This window comes from Ostrinia nubilalis, chromosome Z, assembly GCF_963855985.1.
Source record: "Ostrinia nubilalis chromosome Z, ilOstNubi1.1, whole genome shotgun sequence".
In the NCBI taxonomy this organism is placed as follows: Eukaryota; Metazoa; Arthropoda; class Insecta; order Lepidoptera; family Crambidae; genus Ostrinia; species Ostrinia nubilalis.
In genome coordinates this window covers 26,735,338-26,754,012 of record NC_087119.1, presented here as the reverse complement: position 1 = coordinate 26,754,012, position 18,675 = coordinate 26,735,338, and the positions used below count along the sequence as shown (strand labels likewise).

General features: G+C 41.2%; 1 protein-coding gene across 1 annotated transcript in view; it reads left to right on the top strand.

Moving 5' to 3' along the window:
• The first annotated feature begins 319 nt into the window (after positions 1–319).
• Positions 320–18,675, top strand: part of LOC135086953 (1-phosphatidylinositol 4,5-bisphosphate phosphodiesterase gamma-1) — a 30,187-nt gene continuing 11,831 nt past the window's right edge. Inside the window, exons 1-9 of the mRNA XM_063981786.1 lie at positions 320–872; positions 2,870–3,008; positions 3,477–3,639; positions 4,543–4,746; positions 5,585–5,700; positions 6,352–7,285; positions 9,266–9,447; positions 14,583–14,760; positions 15,340–15,405. Of these exons, the coding sequence (XP_063837856.1) occupies positions 515–872; positions 2,870–3,008; positions 3,477–3,639; positions 4,543–4,746; positions 5,585–5,700; positions 6,352–7,285; positions 9,266–9,447; positions 14,583–14,760; positions 15,340–15,405 (2,340 nt within the window). The 5' untranslated portion in view covers positions 320–514. The remainder of the gene's footprint in view (positions 873–2,869; positions 3,009–3,476; positions 3,640–4,542; positions 4,747–5,584; positions 5,701–6,351; positions 7,286–9,265; positions 9,448–14,582; positions 14,761–15,339; positions 15,406–18,675) is intronic.

The following is an 18,675-nucleotide window of genomic DNA, read 5'->3' as shown; positions in this document are numbered from 1 at the left end:
TCATTGCCTGTGAAATTTCACATGTGAAATCACATGAATAAAAATCATCATTTCATGAAATGAAAATGAACGAAAAATAGCAATCATTTCCATGCCTAGTAATGTGTGCAGTAGATATCACTGTGACAAAACAGTGACAAGGTAACAAATATCACATGATTGTAGAATGTATTTTCACTAAAACTTTTATTTGTTAGGTTGGTATCAATCTTTCCTTCATTCACCATACAAAAACAACGGATGAATGAATGGCTCAGTATCTCACTCACTCCCACTCCTATAAAAAGGCGACCTCCCTCCTCAGTCCTCAGCGCAGACCGCATTTTGTCATTTCGTTCATTTGAGTTGGAAATGTCAGTCAAACAGATCCTCAGTCCGTGCAGCAACAAGTCGCGAGTCCGAATTATTTCGTTTACATAGGTTTTGCTTAGGCTCTCATGCAGCTTCTTCTTGTTTTCGTGTGGCCTGCATAAAGGCATATTTTGTCACGTTGGGCTGTTCAAACGGAAGTACAATGAGGGCGAGCGGCTACAACGGAGCGAGAGATAGGCTCATAGATGAAGCAGAACAACTTATATCGTACATCGAAAGGGGGACGGCAGTGTTCAAGTTCTTCCCTCGCAAAAGACCTGAACGAGGGACGTTGCTGGTTCAACGAGAGACGCACCAGGTCATCTGGCTGCGGCCAGGAAATAACTCGAGGCACATGTACGATTTCTTTCTGGACATCAAATATGTAAAAGAAGTGCGCCAGGGGAAGAATTCCAAAGTCTTCGAGCGGTGGCCTGAGGAGACCAAGCGGCTGGAGAACTCCAAATGCTTCACGATTTATTTTGGAACGGAATTCAAACTCCACTCGGCGTCGTTCGCTGGTAAGTTCTTATATTTGGTAAACATTCCTATTTTTACACCCATGTAACTCTAAATCATACTGGGCTGTTTGTATGTTTACATATGAGAAATTGCAGTATACATAGGGCATTGAGTGGGCAGATGAAGTATTGATTTCTAGCAATTTGTCCTTGCTAAAAGAACGCAGGTGTATTGACTAGCCTCCCACTCTGATTTATTTTTCCCAGAATTGGTACAAACTACAGAGTACTGCTTTGTATCCTCTGACTGTGTATGACAATTTCAAACTACAAAAGGTTGCTTTCTACGCTCCAAAAGAAATGTACCTACTGTATTGCCTCAAACGAGTGAGAAAGAATATAAAATTTATTAATTTAATTTTAAACCAACTTGTGTTATTTCCCTTGTTCACATACAAACATTTAAACCATTTAAAAAAATGTAGTACGCAAATGATGCTACAAGGCTTGAGTGTGACTATCACAAAAAGACTAAAGGCCTCAATAATTGATGTCTTAGCAGCGTCCAGAATTCATTTTATCCATAACTACAGTTATTGATGTAGTTGTATTGAAGGATAGCCCTTAAGGGGCTCTTTACATATGGCAACTGCTGAGAAGAAATGCTGGAACAAACTCCGTCACCACTAGTGGCCATATAATGAACTGACCGTGCATCCTTGTCATTAACGTAATCCTAAACCTTTTACATAAGGGTATTTTTAAACATATCTTAAAATTATTAAGATTGTGTATTTGTTAAATGTGGTAGAAAATACTTTTATTACTCATATTCACAAGTATTACGATTTGAAATAAGGTGAATTAAAATTAGCTTGTCTCCTGTTGATTTTTTACATAGATGGCTTTTATGGGATGGAACTTGATGGAAGCCTCATGTTATTTAGATAGAAAACTTGAACCTTGTACCTACTTACATTCTGTTTCTGCACATGCTTACTCCATTCATGGGACGGAAGCCCTTTTTAAGTCATCCTCCTTTATGTTTGTTAAAACTCAATTGCTCAAACATTATGGTATAAAATTATGTACCTACCTACATAAAAAAAAAAGTTCAATACTACAATAAGACATTTTTATCCACATTATTTATTATGGAAATAAACTGCAACATTCATAAAACATAATCAAACCAAATAAGTAACATATTTGCCTTAATTTCACTGCTAGTTAGCACAGGTTATGTTGATTTAGACTATAATATAAAATACAGACGATAGCACATCAAGGTAATCACTGTCTTATTAACCAATTGTAATGTGTCTTGCAACAAAAATGTAGAGTCCGATGTGCCATCAACTGTACTTGGAAAAAAAGCCAAGGGTGTAAGTTACTCTAAAATTAAACTGTTTTTTGATATAATTAACAGTTCTGATATGCAGTACGAAATGTGTCCTTGTGACGTGCACTGAGTCTGCAGAATGTAATGCTTAATTTATGTAAAAAGTAGGTATTGAGTCTGTTAAATTATGTATAATAATTTTATATAGGAAGATTTGATCTATGCATTCTCAATGGACAATCAATGGTTCAATACTGTCAAGTCTTAAAGGTTTTATACCTATATTTTAAGCTTTTTGAGAAACTTATTTTGAATACTCTCCAATAAATGGATTTAGCATTTGACAACGTAGTTATAATAATGGGTTATCTTCTTCTTCTTCGTCGCTACACTCTTGCCAGAGTGTTAGTGTTGTGGTCGTCACACCCGGTCCGGTGACAAGCCTCACAATCCGTCGCCATTCCTCCCGCACTGCAGCCTTTCTTGTACACTCGTGGAGTGGACCATTGAGGAGTGCGGTTTTGACCTGGTCAGTCCAGCGCGACCTGCCGCGCGCTCTTGTGCCCTCAACCTTCCCCTGCACGACAAGTCGTTCAACAAATGGGTTATTTATACATGATAATGGGTACATATCCAATTGTATTAGAATTCAGGAGTCATCATGTTATATTGCCCGTATGAAAGCTCTTTCTGAAATCAAATATCATTGCTGCAGCACCAACAGACAAAGAGTGCGACGCGTGGGTCAAAGGCGTGCGGTTCCTCGTGGAGGAAGCCAACACCGTGCCCTACCCGCTGCAGATAGAACGTTGGTTGAGGAAAGAGTTCTATATAATCGAGAACTCACACGAAAAGTAAGTAATGAATTATACATCAAGTCCACGCGAAAATATTCCGTAACCTTCAGACTAACATTCAGCTGGACACATTGATTATTGAAAGTTATGTTACATGTTTATTGGTGTCTGAGGAGGGCGGAATTTTATTTATTTACTTTCATTTAACGGTTTCTGACCAAATATAATCATTAAAACAGAAACTAAGCCTAGGCGCAGACCACCGATTTTTAGTTGGCCGATAGTTGGGTCGGGCTGTTGATCAGTATCGAGATGTATTAAAGTGCGCCGATTTGGTATCGGCCGATTCTTCATACAAATTAGAATCGGGCCCAACTATCGACCACCAAAAGTCGGTGGTCTGCGCCTAAGGCTAATAAACCTAGAAAAATAATGAATGCATTGAAATTTAGGTGAACTGTTATTAATTAATAAAGCTAATAATACGTTAAAACACACTTCTTTAAAACGACTGTTTTCTTTTAGGGTTTCCCTCAAGGAAGTCAAGGCATTCCTGCCAAAAATCAATTGTAAGATATCCACCAGCAAACTCCGAGACATATTTCAAGAAGTGGACACGGCGAAGAAAGGCGAAATAGGATTCGACGATTTCGCACTCTTGTACCACAAACTAATGTTTGACAAGAGCGTAAGTCTATTGGCATCTTAATACATATTACTCTACTTTATCGACGTGATATTATCGGAAATCTTTGTTTCATGGTTCTTGATACATATTTCAATGTGCATGTAGTAACATGCACGTGGTAGTAAAGTACCTTAATGAAAAAGGGCTACTATAAAGTCGATGATTATTTAAAAGATAAAAATGTTTGGGATGCGTTACTGCCTAGCTCGCAAAAATATTTATAACTTTGTACATTTCAAAGCCTGTAAACCTTTGAAAAAGAGGCTGACAATAGTGACTGAGTTTCTTGCGCTGCTTCTTCTCAGCACTGGCCTATTTATTGTCCTGAAGCAGTGGTAGGGTTAATACTGGGACGTGTAAAAGTGCTTTTTTTAAGCCTATTTACAGAAAAAAATGAGTTTTACTGAGTTTTTTTTACTGAGTACGTAACATTAGAATGGTCCACGAGCAGTTATAAGAGACAGTTTGTTCAGGCGAATTGGTCTGATTTTTTTTCGGATGGACTGTTGATAGGCGTGAGGGGTTTCCTCAGCTTCACCGGACAATCGGTCAGCGCTCTCAACCTCAAAATGTAAGCAACGAGCCTAAGGGCGCCCCCGAATGAGGCTCCTCGGCCTAGGGCGTTGCTAGGGGACGGTAACCTAGCAGGTTTGGGGAGAGAAGCGGCCGGGCACGATAGTTCGGTTGGTGTGGGGTGGTGCTAGTTTGTGCGAGCGTTGGGCGAAACGAATTGGTCAGAATTACAATAAATTTTCTTACTAGAAGAAATATAGTGTATTTTTATATAAACCTTTTTTAATTCTTCACGTAAAATAGGCATGCCAAAGCTAGTTTATTGGAAGACACTTTGTAGTAGATTCCAAGCCACATAAAACTCATGCAATTTTTCTTTTCCCCCAACAGAATGTGAACGAGATATTCGATCAGCACATGGATTACTGTAGAGAGAACAAGGATATTGTCACTTTGAAAAACTTCAAAAGATTCTTGCTCGTCGAGCAGCAAGACCCGCTGGGCGACGACCACCAGGGGTCCTCGCAGTTCATTCGCAACTACCTACGGGACCCGCAGAGGGACATCTCCGAGCCCTACTTCAAGTTGGAAGAGGTAAGTGTTTTCCCCCCACTGAACTTGGATTAGGGTGAAAATGCATAATAACCAGTCACTCTGGATTAGTGTTGAACATGATTCTAAGAGATTTCTCGCCTCATTTAACATTCTGAATATTAATATTAACCCAATGGAAATTTCTTATAGACTAGATTTTCAAAGGCGCCACAATGACAGGACGCGCTAAGGGCGTCCTTTGTATTCCCCTTTTCAGCTTCTTGATATAAATATTTGAGCGTCTAGTGAAATGGAAAATCCTTTTCAAGTTTGTGTCGCGATATATGCTACAACACGTAGAGCTTTTTTCGTAGGCAAAATCACAAATTCCAATAGTCAAAGTAATTTTTTAAGCTCCAATGTATATTAATACTTTGGGGTATTAAGCTCTATGAGAATTTGATTTTATCGTTTCAAATTCCAAACTCTAGATGGCGAAGAAGATCTGTCTAAGACTTGAGACTCTAAGTCAGTGGTTCCCAAACTTATTTAGTCTACTGCCCATTTTGAGAATAAATTATTTTTTAGCGCCCCCCCTTTTTTGTAGTCAAGAGTCGAGCTCAGTCGATGTCTAAGAGTCCTTCTAGTAGATGACGCCTCCCAAGCCTCTACACAACGGTCCGATTTTTTTTCTGGGTCTCTTACCGCCCCCCTTTAAGCCTGCAGCGCCCACAAGGGGGCGTTATCGCCCACTTTGGGAAAGACTGCTCTAAGTTATACTCAAATCGATTTTATCGATGTTTGACTTATTGCTATCGAGAACAATACGTCTTGATTGATTATATTATTAGGCTGACTCAATGTTAGGTTATTTAAAGTGGTATCTTTGGTTGTGCAGTTCATCGAGATGCTGTTCTCGAAACAGAATACCATCTGGGACAGCGCGCACGACCGCGTCACCCAGGACATGACGCAGCCTCTCTCGCACTACTGGATCTCGTCGTCGCACAACACGTAAGTCGCCCCACTAAACGTAAAATCGCCCCACAAAACGCAGTCACCCCACAAAACGTAGTCACCCCACAAAACGTAGTCACCCCACAAAACGTAAAGTCACCCCACTAAACGTAAAGTCACCCCACAAAACGTAAAGTCACCCCATCCATCTACATCATTATCAGCAGTCATAGGTAAAGTAGCTATAAGCGCTCATACGGCGTGTCTCAATGCTTAAGGAAAGTTCTGGAAAATTTTCCTTTGTTATCTGTTGACGCGTTTATCAAAATAGATATCCTTTAAGGACACAACACCCACTCAAGATATTGTGTTTCAGCACATTTTTCCACTGTTATTTTCATATTTATAGAAAACCCAATTAGCGGGATCCTTTGTCTTTTGTCTTTGGATTTTTCCCGACAGGATGTCAGCACATTATTCCAGTATTATTTTCATATTTATAGAAAACCCAATTAGCGGGATCCTTTGTCTTTGGATTTTTCCCGACAGGATGTCTCGCCTACGCGTCTCCACAGTTCTAGGTACGTCAACGCCTATTGTTTTGTTGCGAGGACAAAAGAAATGGGATCAAATGATTTTCTCGCTAATTATTTCTCGGTAGTAGGATCAATACATACGAAACGGCGCTATATGATTTTTTGTATTCAGATACCTGACCGGCGATCAGTTCTCGAGTGTGTCGTCGCTCGAGGCGTACGTGCGTTGCTTGCGAGCGGGCTGCCGCTGCATCGAGCTGGACTGCTGGGACGGGCCCGACGGCATGCCGTTCATCTACCACGGCCACACGCTCACCACCAAGATCCGCTTCATGGACGTGCTGCGCACCATCAAGGAGCACGCGTTCGTCACGTCGGACTACCCGCTCGTGCTGTCCATCGAGGACAACTGCTCGCTGCCGCAGCAGAGGAAGATGGCGCTGGCCTTCAAGGAGGTGTTCGGCGGCATGCTGCTGGTGGCGCCGCACGACCGAAACGAGACGCGGCTGCCCTCGCCGCACGATCTTCGCCGCAAGATCCTGCTCAAGCACAAGAAGCTGCCCGAGGGCGCCGAGGAGAGCGCGCTGCCCGTGCACCAGGACGACGGCAAGGACCTGGACCTGCGCAACACCATCAAGAACGGCATCCTGCTGCTCGAGGACCCGGTGGACAAGGACTGGAACCCGCACGCGTTCGTGCTGACGGAGAGCAAGCTGTACTACACGCAGCACTACAGCACGCAGGCCGACACGGACTTGGACAGCGACGGCGAGGCGGAGGCCGTGCGGAGCGTGACCGTTCCGCAGGACGAGCTGCACTTCGGCGAGCGCTGGTTCCACGGCCGGCTGGCGGGCAACCGCGAGGAGGCCGAGGCTTTGTTGAAAGCACACGCCGCATTGGGCGACGGCACCTTCTTAGTGCGCGAAAGCGTCACCTTCGTCGGTGACTACTGCCTGTCCTTCTGGCGCCAGGGCAAGGTGAACCACTGCCGCATCAAGCTGCGCCACGACCGCGGCCTCGTCAAGTACTACCTCATCGAGTCCGTCTGCTTCGACAGCCTGTACAGTCTCATCACGCATTACCGTCAGAATCCGCTGCGCAGTCAGGTCAGATGGTTTGTTTATTAGTGGGTGAAGGCTTTGCATCTGTGCTCACTGACCTGTCTCACACCTACTAACCTTAATTTTAATCTTGGGCAACACATTAGGGACTTCATCTTTGCTGGAACTAAATTAGAAGGCAGTGTTTGTTGAATTGGAAATATCCACTTCAATGTAATGTAATACAATCTTGATCTGAATGGTTTTCGGGATAAGCTACCTTCATTTAAGCGCAAAATCCTACTGTTGCATGCCGTGACAACCTATAATTAATGCAGCACCTATATGTTAGTTGTCCTATTAAAATCCCATTCCCTAAACATTCCCTGTAATATGGTCGAGTGAAGCGATGGCTAGTTCACACGAATTAATCACAAAAAAATTCTAATACCTATCGAATATTAAAATTTAAGACCTAATACAATTACTCTCGATTCGATTCCCAGTTAGGTAACTTTGTGTATGACTTTTCTAACAGGCGATTTTCCATAATACACTCCTTAACTTAAATAATCACAAACACTCTCTTTGAAACGTCACTTAGCATTTTCGTCACCATACATGGTGATTTGGAATCACGCACTTACATTTTTCAACGGAATGCAGTTGATTTTAAATACTTTTTCTTTCTTGATGACGATCGGTCAAAAGAGAGATGCAGGTTATGGCGTGAGAGAGCTGACCTTCCCCGCCCTTTAGTCTCGTATGTCTGAGAGGACCTGGACATGAGCTCCCCTGGCTTACCTGGTCGGCCGTAGTAAGGACAATCTGTTCTGTTGGGTATTCTTGGATGGCTCAAACTTGGAGTGTAAGTGTGGTTGTGTTCCCCGATCGATGAAGCACATGATGTCGTGCCCTGCGTGCCCAAACAACTGTACACAGGAAGATTTAATGAATGCTGCTGACAACGCCTCTCTTGTAGCGGAGTTTTGGGCTGACACTGTATAGGTTTGTTGTCGACAAGAAGATTCTTTATGAGGTATAAAGTTAAGCAGTTTAAAATACCTATGTCAGTACTAGCCAACCTTCTTTGGTCAGGTTTATTGGCAGGGATCCTGGACAAACAGGAGATACAGTGGTGGGAGCGAAAGGTAGGTGTTTAACCCTGAAAGTCACCCCTAAGTTCAAGATTAAGTTCATGCTGATATAGGTAACTCAATTCTAATGTTAGTGTAATACCACAATCCTATTGAGATGTTACTTCTCATTGCCGAGGTCAATATTACCATAGATTCGAGGAAAAAGCAAGCAACAATGCATTGCTATCGACAGTTTCATTTGCATTCCACTGCACGCTTATCTGAAAATCAGGCCGGGATCAATACAAAACATGACAATAGGTGCTTAGAAAATCAAAGAATGTACTTATATTCTAGACTAGATCAACACAGTCATGTTAATTCATGAAGATCGCCGATAGCAAACAAGTATACTTTGTTGCGCATTGATGCTTACGTATTCCCATTTATTTCGTAAACATTATTCGCAACGTTCGTATCCAGATAAAATAAATGGTTCCGAACTATCATTTGAACGTACGTTTAAATTACAATAGTTAATATGTGTTGACCGCACTGTTTTGAAAGTTTCTGTTACAAACTAATAACTATATAAATTGTTAACTAAAAACTAAATTCTATCCGCATTTAGGGCCAGTTTCGCTACGTGCTGATAAAGTCCCTAATGTTTTATTAGGAACTTTCAATGTCTTTCATATAAACTACTATATCTTATTTACCCAGGAATCACCGGGTTGACCAGCTAACGTTATTTTGATTTGAATCTGTATCAAGAACGTGTGACTGGCCCTTAGGGTGCTATTCCGGAGCTCCACGCTTTGTGCACGTGATATCTTCTGTGTCACCGAATGATGTATTGTGAATGTGACTAACACGCAACTCGTGCTTGCGCACTAACACACTAACAGGGTATGGTGGCTTGACGCTGTGTACTGTCGTTCAGGTTCAAGACGAAGATGCCTTGCAGGAGTTCCTGATCACGCTGAAGGAGCCGGTGCCGCAGCCCAACAAGCACGAGGGCATGGACTGGTGGCACCCGACGGTGTCCCGCACGCAGGCCGAGGAGCTCCTACGCAGGGCCAAAAGCGACGGCGCCTTCCTCGTGCGCCCCAGCGAGAAAGAGCAGGGATCCTTCGCGATTAGCTTCAGGTCAGTTGATTTTTTTTGCCTGTATCTTACCTGATGGTAAGTGACGATCAGGCCGAAGGTGGAAGCAAGCTTCACCCGGAATCCTCAACACGAAGGAACTGGCTATCTTACCTCTAACTGCCGAAACACAATAATGCTGTTAACATTGTTGTTATGGCGACAGACTTGGGTAAGATGGTGGTAGCTAGCCAGGCGGACTTAGAACAAACCCTACCACCAACTAAACCGAACAGAAAAATCTGCCCCTTTTGGGAATCGAACCCGGGACCTCTGCGTCTGAAGCAGGTGGTCTTACCACTAGACCACAGAGGCGGTTGTTGGCTGGAAAAGATCCCTTCGTAGACATAAGACCGCCTGATATGTGCTGTTAGGTTGCCAGTTTTGTCTGGTGTACATTGAAGATATTTGCAAACCTTATTTAAACCTTCGAGTAAATAAACTCCTTCATTCTCATTTCATGGTGTACACTGGCGGTTCTAATGCCTGTAAGCGTTCTCTACCAGTCAACCGTTTGACAAATAAAGAATAGTCTTATGTTATACATGATGTAAGGAATAACAAATAATCTGCCATATGCAAGTCAGATGAAGTGACTCCAAAGTAGTTACAGCTCACATTATTATTACAATATTTTTTTCCTAGCACAAAAACTTGTATTATTTCCTAGTTTCTAAGCTATCTGTCCTACTGGAAGAGATCTATGACTGCGACAATGTGCTATATGTATTGTGCTTACACAACGCTATGCTAATATCTAGATAAGCGCTAGCAATGTTAAAAGCTTCATGTTGAAACGAACTTAGTATTCGAGCTCGCGAATTAATACTCATACTCGTACCTAGACATGCATTTGAAGCATGGCGGGTTGCAAAACACGGGGGCTTTATCGTACCAGAATACATCAATAAATTTTCACGCGAACGCAAAATATATGTTGACAGTGACGCAAAATATGTGTGACTGTTACGCAAGTAGCTGCTACTTCATTTGACGATTTATTACTGCCTCGCTGTACGGCTATGTTTTTGCATTGCTATTTTGGACATACACGAATTAATATTGGTTCGACGAAAGGGAAATTAATTCAATTTATAATTTGAAAATACTTCAACCAATCAAGAGTAAATTAAAAATAATTTTCCATGGTTGCTGGATAAATTTATTTCTCTGAAAAGCTCTGTTCATTAATCATTTGCGTCATGCGAGTTTGTGATCCTCTTTAAGATTGTTTACTAGTAAGCTGGCGAATGCTTGGCCGTTGTGCTGTGTTCTGCTTTCTACACCAGAGTCGTTGCGGGTTCGTGAGCTTTGTTTTTATTTGGATATGTTTATTTGTTAACGCTACCAGCTGTGCGTAGTTCAGATGCAAATGTGTTGCAAGCCAATTTATCCATTAAGAGCGTCTGTCCCAAGACGAGTGCGACAAGACGTGAGCACGCGGGGTGCAATCTTGGCAGATTATCCAGTTTGTCCCGCAATCGGCAAATTGCTGGGTTCTGGGGCCGATTTCCGGCGCTCGCTAACTACTTACTTGCTCTAGAATAATCAGCGCTGTACACTGCAACTACTGTTCAATCTAACTGGAACCTCAATGATTCAATGGCTGTGCGATCGTTTAGTGATTTGTTTAAGCAACAAAAGCGAATGGTTTGCTTTGAAGTTGCTGACTTGCATATAGAAGAGATTAATTACTTTTAATTACTGCCATGGTAGCAACAATACCTGGCTTTGGACAGGGTTTAAAAGTAAATTACGAGTTAATTTAACATGCTACATGACTCTGCAATTATTGTTTCGTATCAACTTACTGTTGAGCAAATATCTCACCCCCAGAGATTTTTTTAAGAATATTTATTGGTAATTATTCCCGTTAACCCCTCGCTTTGTTACGAGTGGGTTCACTTCACCATATAGTCGTGCGGCACGGCGGTGGAGTTTGTACCGGCGTTCCTCGGATCTCGATTCGACTAGTCCTTTCACCATACGGCTATCATAAAATAAAAATTTATTTATTTTTGCAAATAGGCTTTAAAAAAGCGCTTTTACACGTCCCAATATTAACCCTACCACTGCTTCGGGACAATAAATGGGCCAGTGCTGAGAAGAAGCAGCGCAAGAAACTCAGTCACTATTGTCAGCCTCCTTTTCAAGGTTTTACAGTCTTTGAAATATACAAATTATAGTCATAAGTATTGATGCGAGCTAGGTAGTTAAACATTCCAAACATTTTTATCCTTTATATAATCATCAACTTTATAGTAGCCCTTTTTCATTAAGGTGCTTTTGATATGTGCTTTAAATTTATGAATGGGCAATTCTACAACAGTTTGTGGTAATTTATTGAAAAGTTTAATACATTTCCCCATAAATGAATTACCAATCTTGTGCAGTCTGAAATTTGGAACGGCAAGTTTATTTTTGTTTCTTGTATTGAACTTGTGTAAATCACTCTTTCTAGTAAATTGCTCTATATTTTTGCGAACATATAAAAGGTTTTCATAAATGAACTGTGAAGCTACTGTCAGTATATTAATCTCCTTAAAGAATTCTCTCAAGGAAAATCGGGGTCCAAGGTTATAAATGGCCCGCACTGCTCTCTTCTGCAGAACGAACACAGTTTCAATGTCCGCAGCTGAGCCCCACAACAATATGCCGTATGACATTATACTATGAAAATAGCTAAAATAAACTAGCCTTGCCGTTTCAATGTCAGTTAATTGCCTTATCTTTCTCACTGCAAAAGCAGCTGAACTGAGCCTTGCTGACAAGGTTTCAATATGAGGACCCCACTGAAGTTTAGAGTCTAAAGTGATTCCCAAGAATGTTGTGGAACTTATGCTATTTAATGGTTCATTCTTCACCATCAGTTGTGTGGGAACCTGCCTCACATTAGGTAAGGTAAATTTAATGCACTTAGTTTTGTTTGCATTTAACAATAAGTTGTTAACAGTAAACCAATGCAAAACCTGTGAGAGTGTGTCATTTATATCATCAAGGTTTACTTTACCTCTATCAACTTTGAAAATGAGAGATGTGTCATCAGCAAATAACACAATATCACATAGATCTTTTACAAAGTAGGGAAGGTCATTAATATAAATAAGAAATAGCAAAGGTCCCAATATCGATCCCTGCGGCACACCCATGGTAAGAGGTGCTCCAGAAGACTCAGTTCCATTAATACAAACTTTTTGCTTTCTGCCTGTGAGATACGAGTTCAACAGATCAAGTGCCTCATCCGAAACACCATAATGTCGCAATTTTTTTAGTAAGGTTTGGTGGTCTACACAATCAAACGCTTTTGAAAGGTCACAAAAAATACCAACAGCGTCTTTTTTACTCTCCCAAGCATCAAAGACGTGTTTCAGTAGTGCTACTCCAGCGTCAGTAGTACTTCTACCTTCTATCGTCGGCAGCTGCTGATTTCCACAATGACCAAAATTGACACGGATGGACTCGGCTTGGGTCCCAACAGCCGAGGCCTAGGAAAGGGTACTCGCTGAAAATCAACGTCGGGACATTTAACTTATGTCCCGAGTATCGCTGAGCGGGCGCCTTTTTGGCTCGGGATTATGCTGGCCTGGCTGGATTATTATATTTACTGTTCTTTTTTTTTACCTTTTTACTGCCATTGCTTGTCTCGCTCGTGCCAAATAAAGATTTTATTATTATTATTTGTACGCTTTCGAGCTCACGGGTCAAAAGTGGCCCGGTCCTTTATAAGGCTTGCGTGGAGATACAGATCCAACACGTAGAGGCCGTATTATTATTGATTAGCTCCAGGTATAAGGAATGACCCACGCCGTTCGGCGCCGCCCAAGTGAGACGGTCAAATGAAAGTCAAAAAGATCTGTTTAATCGAAAGCAATTAAGAATGAAAAGGTGATCTTCCAATAGAAGCTTGCCTTGTGCTGAAATATTGATTTGGAGGATTTTATTTCATCTCTCTTCTTACACAATGACTAAAGCTTATTCAGGCAGTCAATTTAATTCCATAGCGAATTATCGCCGAAAGATGTGTGTGGCTTAATTGATGAAGCCTCCGCGTTAAGAGGGTTAGGTTAATCGGTTTCAGTAACTTTACATTTGATATTTGATACACTTATGATTTGTAAGGCAAATTGCTATAAATACTATGTTTGTTTTATACTTGATGTGACTAATTTAGTATTGCCCCGCACACATATGCGGTACGGGCAAATACGCGTAAAAATTATACGACTTTATACTAGGCACCGTTAATATTGTGGGCTGTAACTGTTCAATTGTCAAACTTCATAAGCGTATGACGAGGCTCCAGAAATGCATTGATGGGGCACAATCAGTAAAGCAAAACCAGGCAGTAAGTAGATCTTATGAGTAATCAGTTGAGTGATTACCGGGGGGCTCGTGGGAACTTTCGGTGAGATTATTCCCGGTTGGCTGGGAAGGCGGGTTCGAACCCCGTCTTAGTTGGACTGCTGTGGTGAACCCACACGTAACAAGAGTTTTTAGCTTACGCCGAGGGGTTCAATTATAACTATTAGGGTGGATTCGACCCAATAAGAGTAAATATTAATCTCAGAATAAATCGTCAGTTCTGACATATTTCCCATACTGAAACTGTCAATGTGCCAGTTATACCAGGAGTTTTTCTTGGATAAAAGTTTGGTCGAATCGGGCCTAGTAATGTAAAGGTGTCAGAGTTTCTTCGCCAAGGGAGGGTGATTTTGAGAAGTCCAACGTCAAGTGTCATGCTTTGTCACGTCATATGTCCCTCCCGTGCCGCTGCCATACCTCAGGCACTGACAGTTACGCGCTAGATTTCTTCGATTTCTTCGATTCGCTAGAAGCTTCCAATTTCGATTAAAAAATACACCCAAAGAATTAACATTCGTAAAGAAACTTAAAGAACTTTTAATTTCCAAACACTATTATGCTTTAAGTGAGTATCTCAATGATAAATTACTAGGCTCTAACTTCTGACATCTTTCGGTTGATCTAGGGTGGTCCTCCTCTCTCCTAATTGCCGTGCCCTACAGGGCCCATAATGTTCTAATTTTAAGTACATAATGGATGCAATAAAATATTGAGTATTGAGATCTATAATAAAGTATTTGTAAGTGGTTCTCCAGCGATCCCCTGCCTTGTTCCAGGTCAGACAAGGAGATCAAGCACTGCCGCATCCGGCAGGAGGGCCGCCTCTACGCCATCGGCACGGTCAAGTTCGAGAGCCTCGTGGAGCTCGTCAGCTACTACGAGAACCACCCGCTCTATAAGAAGGTGAAACTGTGTCATCCCATAAGCGAGAAAGTGGTTAAGAGGATCATCAGTGTAAGCCCACTTTTTTTAACGCAGGATTCTAACCAATCAGGGACCAAATAATTATACTTTAAAAAACATGCGACGATAACTAAACGATGACCTAAGGCAGCGGTTCCCGAAAGGTGGTCCGCGGAACCCTGGGGTTCCGTGGAAAGGCCGCAAGGGTTCCGTAAAAAATATTTCCCACGTTTCGTGACCGACGTTGTTCGCTCGCACCGACTTGTTTACGCACAAGGGAGGGGCAGGGCGTGCGGGCGGAGTAGTACGGGGGTTCCGCTAGGAAAAGTATAATCAATTAGGGTTTCTTGGCAAAAAAAAATTGGGAAACCCTGGCCTAAGGTGTCGCAATGGCCGACTGAAATCCGAGGAACGCACCAGCGTCCGTTCCGGCGGGATTCGAACCATCGAATCGCCGCGGGACTATCGTGGTGAACCCACTCGTAACACTAGCTTATTTAGCTTTAACGAGGGGTTAACAGGACTATTACTGAAATCTCTAATATTCTGATTAACTATTGTAAATAATTACAAATAATATGTTAACACCTCGCATTCGCAAATATAATGTACATTGAATGATGTTCCCAGGAACCCGACGACGGCTCCGTGTACGGCACCCCCGGCTACATGGATCCCTCCTCCTTCGTGTCTAAGGTAAACTTAATTATTACGTATTTAATACTTAGATTGGAAAAAATTTTTCTTATGAAATGAAGATGTCCAGTCTCTCGCCCATATAGCGCCCGTGTGCAATCATTAACCTGCTAGGTTCCCTCTAGTCGTTGCCGGTTTTTAGCACTACCAGTGCCCCTGGGCGAGATTTTTATGGCGCCCCCTGACAGCCCGTCGAAATCGGCATTAAAGTCGCAAATAATGATGTAGTTCCTGGTTTTTTGGTGACTTCGCAAAGGGTTACCAAAACTAAAGTTATTGTCAATCCATCTTCCGTTATCATTCTATTGTTGGCAACAAAACGAACGCACAATTTTGAGAATTCACAAGTAAGTAGGCCTCGGTCTATAAGCGAAAAGATATAAAAGGGCGCGGGCCGGGGCTCCTGGTGCGAATTTACAAGTACGCCTCGGTCCTTGAGCAGGAAAATATAAGGGGCTGCAGGTCAGGGCGCTTACTGCGCATTCACAAGTACTCCTAGGTCAATGAGCGAGAATATTAAGACCCCTCAAGCATCATCAGACTCGAAGTGAGGGCCACTCGAAAGCGGCCACCACAAACCGGCAAACGTAGTGTAGGAAGCCATTACCCGATCCGACCATCTGGTGAAGGTTGCTGGAAATGCCTGAATGTAGAAATCCGTGGGAGAGCCCTTTGCCCAATAGGACTTCATTAGGTTAAAGCGATCTTTATATATCTATTTCTTCCTTTTCTTTACTCTCGTGTATACGGTCAAAAACCGATCGAAACCCATTAAAATTACTTCTAATCTATACTAATATTATAAAGCTCAAAAGTTTGTTTGGTTGAACTCGCTAATCTCAAGAACTACTGGTCTGGCTTGATTTTTTTTTGTATTGGATAGCCTATTTATCGAGGAAGGCTTTAGGCTATATAACATCACCCTACAGCCAAAAAGGGCAGAGCAGTAAAGAAGAATGTTGCAAAAACGGGAAATATTATTCAAACTATTTTCACGCGTACAAAGTCGCAGGCACAGCATTTCTAGTTTCATCCTTCAACGTTATGATACACAAAATAATACAAGTGTCCCCTTTGCTAATAAATTTGTCAATTTTAAATGTGTTGTTCCAATAATTGCAACAATTATTTATTAAAAGAGAGTACCTCTCAACTGATCCCTGCTCATAGTAAAACCAATTAACTTAAATGATAAGGTAAGTACATATAATTATTATCTTTGTTACTTCACGGACATAGGTCGGAGACAAAACTATCACCTCGGGTACTGCGATTGCGAATCGTGGCAGCCGAGTCACCCTGCGGTAACTACTTAGCCGTTTATTAAAGTAGAAGATAGTTCTAGCCATTTTAATCGAGATTTTCCACATTACACAGCATTTTTAAAGATGTAATTTGTCGTAAACAAATGACTAATAGCGCTGCTACCCCTTTCAAGCAAGCTGTATATCCTTGTGTCAGCCCCTCACCGCAATACCAATAGCCCAGCGGGTCCGGAATCGAACTAGCGTTCCCCGAAAGTGGTTAGTCCGATGCCGACACCACTGGGCTATGGTCGCTTTAGTTGGATAGTTTGGGAACTTCAATTAGTTAGTTTCAAACAAATTGAAATAGTTTTGTAATATGAAAATGTTCCCGCTCCATCTGTACTGTAGTGCCATCACACATTATCATTTACAATATTCGCGTATTGTTCTAGATCATTCTTATTTGCAAGTTATTTGCATCCAAATATTTACGCGCTAAAATATTATAATTGAATAAAAACAATGTGTGTTATCCGTTACATCTAACGGTGGCCAAGTAAACAATAATTTCGGTAAACAATAGTTATGTTGACAACATGAATCAATAATGTCGTACTTTTTATGACGTCACAACAATATTTATGTCAATTTATAAATAGACTATTGTGACGTCACTCATTTTAAATAAAAATAGGCAATTTCGCTCATATATTACTGAAATGTGTGCAATGCTTCTTTTAATTAATCGTGACCGGTGTCATCGCCCATATTAGCATCCATCTGCCTTACTGAGAGTGACGAGTCCCAGAATAGACGGGGCAGCAGCAAAAAAATGTGTGCATCTCTAACATTCATCTATCCACCTCGAAGTTATCTACATTGGTAGCTGCACGTCTATGTACAGTCGACATCATTGACATTATTCACCAAGTCCATTTTGATTTTACAAAATATAACCTTTCCGCTATCTCAGATTTCAAAATTGTTGCTATTTCAGTAATCTGCCCCCAAGAAACCTTGAAAGTGACACCCATATTGATTTTCCAAAAAAGTCTACTTCCGGTATCTTAGATTGGAGGAGTGATGCTATAATAAGAATCAGCGCTCCAAGAAACCTCAAAAACGAGACCAATATTCGTTTTTCTAAAGAAAACCTATTTCCGATAACAGATTTCAAAATTGGTGCCTATTAAATAATTATCCTCCACGATACCTAGAAAATGACACCCATATTGTTTTTCCAGAAAAAAATACGTTTTCCCAACCTTAGATTTCAAAAGTGATGCTATATTATGAATCAACACCCTAAAAAACCATGAAAATGACACCCATGTTGATTTCCCAAAAAATAACATTTCTAGTATCTAAGATTTTAAAATTATTGATATTTTATAATCAGCCCCCCATGAAACTTCGAAAATGGCACCCATTTTGTTTTTTTAATACAAAACTATTTTGTGCTATATTAGATTTCAAAATAGATACGATATTAAGAATCAGAGCCCCAAGAAATCTCGAAAATCACACCCATATTCATTTTCCAAAATTGAACCCATTTTCGCCACAAAGGATTTCAAAACAGACATTATATTCGTGATCATCACCCTAAGATTACCCGAAAATGACACCCATGTAGTTTTTTCAAAAAACATCCCTTTGCAACCCTTAGATTTCATTATAGCTCACGTAGTAACATTGTGAACCCCATTTTCAGTCATAAAAACATTGAGATTGCTACTTGTTGATTCGTTTCAAATACTTAACAGAAGTAAACTATGTTTTCACACCGTATTAATGAATCACCCTATGTACAGTGAAAACTCCCCCTATATTTCCTACGCACCCGGCGCACCAGGAAGTATTCACCGGCTAATCCTTTGAGTTTCTCTTACGTGTTGACGCTTTAAGCAAATTTAAAATATTTCAGAGGACATTGACTTATTGTGCAATTTCGCCCAAAATATAATGATTGACATCGACTTATCACAGAGGTAAACTTAAGATTTTTCACCAAGTTATACAT